Source organism: Muntiacus reevesi, chromosome 20 (assembly GCF_963930625.1).
Source record: "Muntiacus reevesi chromosome 20, mMunRee1.1, whole genome shotgun sequence".
In the NCBI taxonomy this organism is placed as follows: Eukaryota; Metazoa; Chordata; class Mammalia; order Artiodactyla; family Cervidae; genus Muntiacus; species Muntiacus reevesi.
In genome coordinates, this window is record NC_089268.1 from 29,893,921 (window position 1) to 29,905,559 (window position 11,639).

Here is an 11,639-nt window from a genome sequence, read left to right on the forward strand (position 1 = left end):
TAATAATGCTATTATCTAACCAATCTTAGATGCAGACGGTGACATTCAAAGAAAGAACAAGAGAGGGAGAAAACCAACCAGGAGCCGGGGGTCGTTTTGTCCCCAGGTGACAGGAGTCTTGTGAAACACCAGGCTGACTTGGGGGGCTGGGTATCCCAGAACTTACCAAAAGTCCGGTGGAGATTCTCTGAAAGAAGAAAAAATGCAAATGAACTTAGTAGTGCGCTTGCAATGATCCTTTCTCCTCTGAGCCTTTGTTATTTAATCACTTTCAATTGTTTGTAGTTGTAAGCGGTGCTCGATGATGGAGGAAGGGAAGCTGTAGGATTTTACTCTGCTCTCCCTGAAGGCAGGGAAGAGGAATGAAACTGTACGACTGGCTTTAGGAGTTTTAAATAGTGAAGTTCCTGCTCCCAGGGAGCACAGGGTGTCGGGGCAGAGGCAGAGATGGTCAGAGAAAATGACCATTTCAGTTATGAGGAAGGTCTGGGGAGGGAAGATACCTGGAACTCACCTATCTCTGCCCAGAGTTTTCCTAAAATAGAAAAAGGCAACATTGTTAATTCTACCGCAGGCAGTAGATGGGGCCCTCCACACCCACTGTCCTGGGCCTTTGTGCAGGCTCTTTTCTCAGCAGCCTAGGAGCATCCTTAGCGTGAGAACCAGATTTGAATCCCGGGCTTCAGGGTCATTCTTTGGCTATTGCCTGGGTTAAAGAAAGTGGAGAACCTCGGCAGACAGCAATGTCCACCAACACCCCAAACCAACCGTTACCTCCCCCACTGCTCTCTGCTCCTTTTCCTGCTGGTTCTGGGGTCACACGGGCACTCCACCTGCTGGGCTGTCAATTTGTTAATCTAAAGCTACTTCCCATCTGCAGGAGGAAAGAAGGAACTAAACATTTAGTTGAGCAACTGCTTTTTGACTGGCTCTGTATTAGGCACTTTACATAACACTGTCCCCTACCTTCTAGGAGGGAGGGTGTTATCTCTGCCTGACACAGACAAGGCAGCTGAGACTTGGAGGAGGGTTCTGGTCATTGAGCGGGACCCAAACCCAGGCTGCCCAATTCCACTAGTCGGGTCCTTTCTCCTCAGCCATGTGGGTGAAGAGGTTACTGAGTATCTGGGACGAGGACATGGGGAGAGAAGACCCCACCAATGTCACCCCTTCATATACTCCAAACCCTCCTTGCTGCTTTAGCCTCTTAGGAAGGGGAAGGGGAAGGAGGCCCTATAGGCTTTGGCTTTGAGAACACTTGGTGGAGGGGAGAAGTCTTGACATGAATGCTCTTGGGCACAAGAGGCAGCCTCAGACAGCTGGACCCCAGCCCTCGGTGTTGTATGGAGGAGTCCCTACTACGTGCTAGGGACTTTTACTTACAGTATCTTTGCTTAAACCTAATAACACAGACCTGCCAAATTCTGAAGCTCATGCTCTCCCAGAAGGATGAGCTGCTGTGTATGGTACAGGGGCCAGAAAATAGGGGTTTCAGTTTGAGCTTTACCACTTACAAGCTGTACCAGCTTGAGTAAATCTCTGAACCACTCCAAACCTCAGCTACCTCCTCTGTAAAATGGGGTTATTACATATCAGCCCTACCTCTTAGCGAAACTACAGGACCTGTTACCTAAGTGATATAAAACTTATCATTATGGAGTTCTGAACCCAGGAGTCCCTCAAAAATAGATGTCAGCTGACCAAGCTCCAAGAGGCCAGGCACTTCAGGGACGGTCCCCCGCCAGCCGCCCTCCAGCCTGTACCTCGGAGTCTGCGCTGCAGACACAGGAAGACGAGGCCCACGGTGATCTGCAGGAGGAGTACTGGCAGGACCGCGATGAGCACCAGCACGCCGGGATTGATCCAGTAGAAGGGATCTGAAAGGCAGAACCGGGGAGGCCCGGTGCTCATCCTCATCACCCAGCACAGCGCCCAAAGATGACTCAGAACTGACATCTGAGCTTAGGCTTAAAGGAAAAGTGGTTGTTTCCAGGCAGGGTCAGTAGTTTAGAATGACAGGAGTCTATATATTGGGCAAGTCTTGGAGAGTTTTGAGAACCACAGAAGGGACTAAGATCTGACCCTCAAGGTCATGGGGGTACCCTGAAGGATTCCATGATGAGGAGGGACAAGATCTGACACATTCACTGACTGCAGGATGGGGGGCGGGGGGTGGGGGGGCAGTCAATTAAGAGGCTATGAAAATAGTGAAAGTAAAAATCATGAGCCTGAACTAGGACAGTGTAGGAAATCCAGGTGAACTTAAACAGGAAAAAAAAAGTCTCTTTAGTAACTTAAACTAAAATGTAGTGTTTCTTTCAATTATGTTTGTAGGTAACACTCTGAAACAATATGAACAGAACCTGAGACCTTGTCATCCCTAAAAGGCACAACTATTTTCATATCACAGTTGGTGCAGAAATCTCAAAATATCACCTATGTTCACCGTTTTGAAATGACACTCTGATCAGGGCCACCCCATATCTTATTTAAAGGTAACCTGGAGCAACACGATTTTGATAACTATTTCAGTACAGGTATATTATTTGTTTCAAATATCCTTCTGAGAAGGGGTCCGTCGACTTTACCAGTCCGACAAAAGAGTGCATGACACAAGGAAAAGTTCAGAACCTCTGTTCTGGAGATTTTGAGAAAGTGGAATCCATGGATTTGGTAGATGTGGACTGGAAAGGATAGAGAGGGGGCAACCTTTGCCTTTCTGGCGCCATCTAGTGCCCATTTTAGAGTCTGCCCTTCAGTGCCTCAAAGCTCTCCCGGTGTAGTCTCAGCTTGCAGAGACTGCGCTTTTCATTTTGTTCTCTGCTTTATGGGGCTAAGGGCTTCCCTTGTGGCTCAGTTGGTAAAGAATTCGCCCGCAATGAGGGCGACCTGGGTTCGATCCTGGGTTGAGAAAATCCCCTGCAGATGGGAAACGTTACCCACTCCAGTATTCTGGCCTGGAGAACTCCATGGACTGTATAGTCCATTGGGTCGCAAAGAGTCCGACAGGACTGAGCGACTTTCACTTACTCACTTGGGCTAAATAAAGATACTGACATCAGGGTAGGCATTAAGTCACAGCAAAAAACCTCAAACTGGTTTTTGAGAAGGAGTCAAACGGACCCCTTCTCAAACTGGTTTCTTAGGTAAAAATACCACCCTTCAAGCTGCAGTTTCATGTTCTTTTCTGTTACTGTGTCCCCCAGGAGAAAACACAGTCAACTCTGCTTTCAAAGTTCTTATCCGAAGTAACCTGGAGCAACATTATTTAGCAATTGCATACTTTAGTTTCTTTCTTTGTACACCTTTTATATTTTAACAAAGGGTTAGAATCACAAAATGAGAGAAAAGCAAGCATTGTGAGACTTTTGATGTAAAGTGATAAGTGAAGTATATAGCATCACCGACGAAATATGGCTGACAAAACAAATCAGATCTGAATCTGATGGTGCATATTCTAATCTATGAGTTCACAGGAAATAAAGGGTATGGAACACCATGTTGAATAACATGGGAATGACGTCGTGGAAAACTCTACAGCGTTTACCTGTGGATCTTGTTTGGATTGGATTCAAGCAAACCAACTGTAAAAATGTATTTATAAAATAATCAGAAAAATGTGAACACACACTGGGTATTAATAAGAATTTCTGTTAAAGTTGAGAGATGTCACAGTAATATTTTGGCTATGATTTTGTCTTGTTTGATGAGTTTTTCTATTTGAGACATACATTCTTGAGGATTTAGCATGACATGATAATGCTGTCTAGGATTTGCCTGAGTAATTCAGCTGGGGAGTAAGTTGATGAATGGGGTCGAGTGAAACAGGTTGTCAGTCCTTGGGTCTGACTGCAGTCAGGTGATGGGAACTGGGAGGCTCATTATAATAATCTCTCTACTTCTGGAGGTTTTTTTACAGTGTCATAATGAAGAGTTTAAGAAAGGTTTAGAGACAACTAGTAATAAAATCATAAAAGTGACAAGGAAAATATAAAGTTGGAAAGTGAGATTAGAAACTCTTTAGAGAAAAAGGGGTGGTAATTATACCTGAGAATCCCATGGACAGAGGAGCCTAACAGGCTACAGTCCACGGGATCGCAAGAGTTGGACATGACTTAGCGACTAAACCACCAATTACACTTGAAATTTGGCAATCACATACTTACTGCATTTCAGTCCTACACTTGTCTTGGCTTCCTGGAGCCACAGGCTAGGTGAGTGGTCCCTTATAAAATACTCTTTTTTTTTAAAAGACTCTTAAGCATGCAGATGAGACAGGAGGAAGTAAGTTGTATTATGGAAATCTACCCAAAGGAAAACTTTCTCCCCAGGGAGGTTTTTTTTTTTTTTTTTTTGAGGGAGTGGGGATGGGAAATGTACTGGGGGAGGCAGTTTTTGAGCAAGGAGGAAGTTATTGAACAAGAATGAGGAAAATCAGCCAACTGGAGAGGTCCTCACTCTCAGACTCCCTTGCAGGTAAAAATCCCCCAGTGAGAACAGCTGTATGAAGAACATTCTGTGCTACACAAAGCTATTTTCACATGCCTGAAATCCCTCTGTAGAAACAGTGCTTTGTTATCCCGCATACAATGCCATCTTCTGGTCCCAGCGCTGCGACAGTGGCCCTTGAGACACAAAAGTGATCGATTGTCTGATGTTTGTGCTGCAGGTGGGGAGGAGGGAAGGAAAATGACCTGAGGCTCTGGCCTCAGAATATTTTTGATCCTCAATTATATAGCAATTAACTTTCAAATCTCCCCCTCCTTGTACACATCTTAACTCCTCAGAGATAGATAAAACAAAACAAAATTTCAAAGTCATCCATCACATAAAACATACTTCAGTGAAATTCTGGAGAAAGGAAGCAATGGGGGTAAAATCTATAGGTAACATCTCTTTCTATGAATTTATTCAGACATTTTTTCTGCTTGTTTAATTCACTTGCAGCTATATTTATCAGGAATATATTCTTAAAAAATGTACCTCATCTACTAAAACACCACAAACACATCAACCGAGGAATTCATTGTAATAGGATTTGATCAATTTGACCCCTTAGGAATAGGGCTCTTGTTTATAACAAATATACAGAAAGACAATACAAAGCAAAAGAAGAAGGGGAAAAGTCCACTTGGATACTTCAATTAACTTTTAGATAATTCGTATTCCCCTCGAGTAGCACAAAATAACCACAAATTGATTATTCTGGATCTTGCTGCCTGCATTTATCATTTTTTTAATATTTAAAATTAAAAAATTTCCCTAAGGATACCCACAAATATATTATATATACATTATATATACATTTACTTTGTATATATATGTATATATACAAATGCATTATATATACATTTTTATATAAATGGATAAGTATGATGATATGGATAAAGTTACAGTCCTTTTTCTTTTTCAGTTGGATCACACCCTATCCTCCTTTCTTTCCCCCAAAGTGAACCATATTAACTTTCTTATGGATGTCTTTTTATATGTTTCTCTGATATAAAACATAAGGTTTTGTTCTGTTCCCTATATTCTGTAGCTTTCTTTTGTTATCCAACAATACCTTGTGAAATGCCTCCAGGCTGTCTGGTATGGCCCTAAAGCAATTTTTTACGTGGCTCCCATGATTTTCACTATATGGACAACAGTGTTTACTCAGTCACTCCCTGCGCTTGGGTATGGACTCTGATTCTGGCTTCTCTCTCATGCAGAATAACGATGTAGCAGACATCGTGGGCATAGGAATTCCTATGTACTGATGTGTGTTCTCTATGGAGTTAATTCCCAGGAGTGAGCTGTTTGGGTTATAGGATTTCATCTCAACTGAGAGAATGATCAGAGGCTCAAAGGAAGGTCTTGGCCATCGAACAGACAATACCTACTGATAGATGCACTACTCACCTTCCACTTTCAATTCCATTGCTGCCTCCTCTTGGTAAGAGTGATCTCGGAAGAAGCAGGTAAAACCTCCTTCATCTGAGAACCTCACATTCCGGATCCTGAGGGTCACCTTCCCCTCCCCAATGGTCTCTTTAAGCAGCTGCGTGCGGCCCCGGTATTCAGGTGCCTGCTCTTCATCTTGGTCCTTGCCATTTCGGTAGAGATGAACCACCCTGGAGAAGGGGGGCCGATACCATCCCACCTCCATGCCTGTAGCGTTCTTTCCTGGAGATATGCGACAGGGCAGTTCCACTTCATCCCCCACCAGCGCCCGGATGGGGTGCCCTGGTCCTATTACTCTGAACTGTCCTGTCCAAGACACCAAAGAAAAGAAACTGAGCGTCAGAGGGAACCTGGACAAACAAGTCCTTCGTGGGAAGGAAGGGCTGCTTCAAACAGGGAAAGAAGAAGGAGCTTGATTTTTAAACTGAATTCTAGAGCCAGGGAAAAACTCAGTTTTTCTTAAAGGTCTCTGGTTGGAGAGATACCTCGAGTTCCCTGCATAGACCTTTCTAGCCAGTGGCCATCCCAGCCCATGGGAATGTGGCCAAACATTGCGCAGTTTAATGGTCCCGTGGGCCTTCCTATTCAGACTTGGCCAGATTGATCCTTACTCTCCTCTTAGAGGTTTTGCTTTGGTCACTTCACTGCTACCACCTCCCTATTACTTCTCAGCTCTCTGTCCTTGTTCACACCCTGGTCCCAAATTCTTCTCTGAGATCACCCTAGAGGTGGCTCTATTTTCTTCTTCATTTCCTCTGTTTCTTCAGCCCTCTCTATAGCTCCTGGACCCTGCCCAGACATGCTCCCAGTCTCTTTTCATCTGTGGGATGTATCTCCTCGTCAGACTGGGAGCAACTGGGAGATGAGGCTGCTTTCTCCATTAGACCTGCAAAGATTTCCTGAAGGCATGCATAGGCCCCCTCTGTTAGGTGGCTCCTTGAGGTTGGGAATATGTCTTTTGAGAGCAGGGCTCCTCTGTAAAAACTGACTAGTGTCTGATCACGCGGAACAGAACTCTCAAATGTGACAAGACATTTCAACAAACATTTATCGAGGTTTACCATGGGACAAGTGTGACTAAGCATTTTATATGTTTCATCTCATTGAACCCTGACAGCAACTCCAAAAGGTTGTTGTTATGATATTCCCTGTTTGATAGGTAAGAAATCAAAGCTGGAGAGATAGGTAAGGACCAAGTTCAGGGAGAGCCCTGAGTTAAGGTCGCATGATGGAGTTGGGGTCCCTTCTGAAGGCTGTAGGTTGGCACTGAAGGCCTCTGAGGGGAACCATGTCAGCGCATCTATGTTTCAGAAAGATCACTTGCATGGCAATTTGAGGTGTTGAAGGAGGTGAGCCCGGGGAACTAGCCTTTCTGTTCTCAGAGTCTCCCCAGGGAAGGAATAAAGAGAAATCTTACCTGCAGAGCTGGAAGTCAATTGGAGGAGGAGGAAGAGAAGGGAGGGGAGACAGCTGGGTAGAGAGGAGCTCAATAAACTGGCCATCTCCACTGTCGGTGGGGACAGAGAGCCCCTGCAGCAAGGTCAGGCCAAAGAGAGGCCCTTGGGGTGCATGTCCCAACCCCTGAAAAAGTCCTAGGGGAGGATCGGGGAGGGCAGAGCTGCCCTGGCCCTGCCTCCTCCCCAGCAGAACCACAGCTGTGCTCCCAGGCACAGCCCCATGTCATCCCTGCCAGGACTTACACAAAAGGACCACAGAGCCAGGGGAAGACCAGGGTTTGCCTTCCCCACCCCCTCAGAGCTGGAGCAGAGGCTGCCTGGTACTGGGCCTTCCTCCCCCACTCCCTCCCAGGGGAGCGGCCAGCCTTCCAGGGGGCTTCTAGGTTCTGACCTGTTGGGATGAATCACTCACTGGGCCTCAGGCTGCAGCTTGTCCAAGTGATCTGCAAGGTCTCTTCAACCCCTCGCCTCCAGGCGCTAGACAAGGGAGAGGGATCTGTGTTGGATTTTTTAAAAAATGAAGAAGAAACATTTAGACTTAGTTTCCTATTTCTACCATCTACTGTCATCACCAGGCCATTTATTCCTCTTGATGTCTGACCTCCCTCTCTCTCACCACAAATCCAAATGCCCTTCCTTATGTTCTTATGTGTTGCTTGGGTTTAGTTAGCTTCTCCCTCCCAAAGAATATTAACACAGTTTGGAAAGTCACAAGTCGAGTGTCCCAAGTTGATGGCCACCTGTGCTTGGAGAGGCAGGCATGAAGAAAGTATTATAAGATCTGTAAAGTCAGTAACTGTCAATCAACACAGGCATTGAGGACAGACCAGCAACTAGGATGCATCCTCCAGCCGGCGCATCACTCTCCAGTTTCCTCCGTGTCACAAGGAAAGTGAGATCTGGGATGGAACCTGCATGGAACAGACCATGGGGTCGCAAAGAGTCAGACAATGAGCAACCAAATAAACAAATAAGAATCCATTTTCCTTGCATTGGACGCTCAGAGCCCCAACCACCAGATGGCTAAGGAAGTCCCCACGAGCTAGGATTTGAAGTCATTTTACCTCTGAAGAGCTCACTTCCCTTGCCTCCATGCCCTCGACTGCCTCACATCTTTGTAAAGGGGGTGGGTTTCTGGAGCTGGGGTGACCAGTCCCTTGGATGACATGGTCTCTGGACAAGGGGAGAGAATGGAGAAACAAAGCCAGTGGTGTTGCCATTTACAGAAATCGCTATAGGAGCCTCTGGGTTTGCTGAGCATGGGGTTGTGTCTAACAATAACCCTGTGCTGTTGGTCAGGCTGGTCATGACAGTCAGCAGTTAATTGTTACTTTAATTTGGTGTGGCATATGTTATATGCTCTTACAAATATTCTTCAGTTGTCTCTTGCTCTCCTCAGTAGTTTCCTTTTGATCCACACCTCTCACCAGGTCTGATAACAGTCTGTGTACACAGTTATATATGCAGAGTGACATGTTATAAATATGTTAATGTATATGTTAGTCAACACACTATCCGTATGTGAAATAGTAAGCTCTCAATAAATGGGAGGTTACCTAGATGTTCCCTAATATCAGTACTGCGTAAGATTTTTTAGAGAATGTGTAAAATAAAGATCATGCACTGTTTGCTTCTTATGTTTACTTAATAATGCATGAAGTGAAGTGAAGTCGCTCAGTTGTGTCCAACTCTTTGCGAACCCGTGGACTGTAGCCCACCAGTCTTCTCCGTCCATGGGATTCTCCAGGCAAGAATACTGGAGTGGGTTGCCAGTTCCTTCTCCATAATAATGCATAATCCCACATTAATACATAATATAGCCCTCTTGAAGTTTTGAAAATGGATTCTTATTTGTTTATTTGGTTGTTCAGTGTCCGACTCTTGGCAACCCCAGGTTTGTCCATGAAATTCTCCAGGCAAGAATACTGGAGTGGGTTGCCATGCCCTTCTCCAGGGGATCTTCCCAACCCAGGGATTGAGCCCATGTCTCCTGTATTTCAGGCAGATTCTTTACCATCTGAGCTACCAGCTACTATGTTACATGTTAATGTATTCCATTAACTTAAATTAATAAATATTTATTAGAAATCATATGTGTCAATCCTTATATTAGGCTCTGATTGTAAAAGTTTCAGCAGGACATAGAAAAAGTTTTTTCTTTTTTTTTTTTCTTCTCTGGCCCATACCATGAGGCTTGTGGGATCTTAGTTTCCTGATCAGGGTTGAACCCGGACCTCCTTTAGTGAAAGCCTGGAGTCCATGCCACTGGAAAGCCAGGGAATTTCCAAAAGATTCTAGCTTTCTCTATGGTTTCACTCTTGATATGTCACAGTGGTTTTGTTTTCGTTTTTGCTATTTAATGTTGCATTTCTTCAGGCATCAGGGTGAATGCAGGCCTTCCCACGTGCCTGGGGTCCTGTCCCTCCACTGGGCACAACACATGTGTATGCCTGACTCCACGTCTCTCCTGTGCCCGGGCTCCTGCTGGGGGGCACTGAGGGTGGCAGTGGTTCCTGGGGGGAGTTGAAGACATCTGAAAACCAGTCCTGGGGAGATTAAGAAGCGAGATCAAGCTTGAATCTAGGCCCCAAACCCTCAGCACACGTTCTAGTACCCCATTGGGCTTCACTTACAAAACACAAATTGAAAGAAAAGTGTTAAGAATTTCAAGACAGCGACACAGAGGGCAATTCCCTGGTGGCGCAGTGGATAAGACTCCATGCTCCCAATGCAGGGGGCCTGGTTTGGTCCCTGTCAGGGAACTAGATCTTGCACGCTGCAACTAAAACCCAGAGCAGCAAAAAAAAAAAAAAAAAAAAAAAAAAAAGATAGTGACACAGAGCATTAAAGCCCAAACACAGTGTTCCCTCCTAATCATGGGGTCCCGTGCAGCTGCGCTGGTTGATTGCTCACGAAGTTCACTGCAGTCTATAGAGGTGCTGTTGTTCAGCTCAAAGAGCATGTGCAGTTGCAGTTTTAATAAATTGCCCTGCACAAAGCTGTATACTCTGTACATGCGAACATACTATAGCTCAGCTTCCTCCTCTGCAAGTGGAGGAGAATGACATCTGTCCCATTAGGACTGTGAACAGAATTACAGGAAGGAACCCACGGGAACTGTGAATGGTACACAGTAAACACTCTGTAAGTGCCCTTATTTGCTCTCACTTGCCTTGATTTTTTTCTTCTGGAGCTCCCCCTAGTGGTACAAATATCAAGAGGAAATTGATATTTTCCGCTTTTGTGGCCTTATTTTCACAGTATGCTGCTGCTGCTGCTAAATCGCTTCAGTCGTGTCCGACTCTGTGCGACCCCACAGACGGCAGCCAGCCAGGTTCCTTCCTCCCTGGGATTCTCCAGGCAAGAATACTGGAGTGGGTTGCCATTTCCTTCTCCACACGTGTGCTTAAACTGGTTTGCAAGTTCCTAGGAGATTCAATAACTGATAGAATGTAAAACGACTAATTTCTATCCATTTAGCCCAATGTTTCATGGGTCAACAGAAGAAATGAGAACACTGATCTGAGTCAAGCTGATGCAGGTATCCAGCCAGTGAGTCCTTGTAGCCAAAACTTTACGTTTTATCTATCAATATTTCTTCCATGCTTGTGTCTTCTTTGTTATTATTCTGAATTTCACCACCAATATTTTCATTTTTCAAAAAGAAAAACATTCAACTTGTTATGAATCAGGTGAGTCAAGCATTTAGGCTTGCTCCCCACCCTGCCCCCCACCCCATAAATGGGAATGAATTTGTGCTGATTTTGAGCAAAATGTAATGAGTTGTCCTATGGAAGAGGCGTTAAGCTGTTCTGAGGCTCCTCTTGGAGCAAAACAGGTGCAAGTCAGAGCTAGAGTTCAGTTCAATACAAAGGAGAATCTTCTCTCCATCAAACTGAGGGAGAGAGCTGGCATCCCATTCCTGGACGTCCAGCCAACTTAGAATGGCAGGTTAGGCTAGGTAACTCTAAGATGTTTTTCGTAGCTGTACGACCTTACGAGAATATACATTTTCTTCTTTCTTCTCCTCTCCTCCTCCCTTCCTACCTCCCTGAAGCCTTCACTTTTCGCCAACGCCCACTAAAGATGTAGCAGGTGAAGACCCAGGAGGCGCTCCCAGTCTGCCTCGCAACAGGTGACGTATACGGCTTTTGCGCCAAGAACTGGTTGCCAGGAGCCCTTGGGGGGCGGGGAATAAGGCAAAAGCGAGGCGCCCTCGGACCGAACAGTGACTTACAG

At 45.3% G+C, this 11,639-nt stretch overlaps 1 protein-coding gene across 1 annotated transcript; it reads right to left on the reverse strand.

The window, feature by feature from the left end:
• Positions 1-11: 11 nt before the first annotated feature.
• Positions 12-9,415, reverse strand: MOG (myelin oligodendrocyte glycoprotein). The gene is made up of 5 exons (XM_065911987.1): positions 7,361-9,415; positions 5,902-6,249; positions 1,764-1,877; positions 515-535; positions 12-187 (listed from the first exon to the last, which is right to left on the reverse strand). The coding sequence occupies exons 1-5, from the start codon at positions 7,443-7,445 to the stop codon at positions 12-14; spliced, it is 744 nt and encodes a 247-aa protein (XP_065768059.1). The 5' UTR covers positions 7,446-9,415.
• Positions 9,416-11,639: the final 2,224 nt, after the last annotated feature.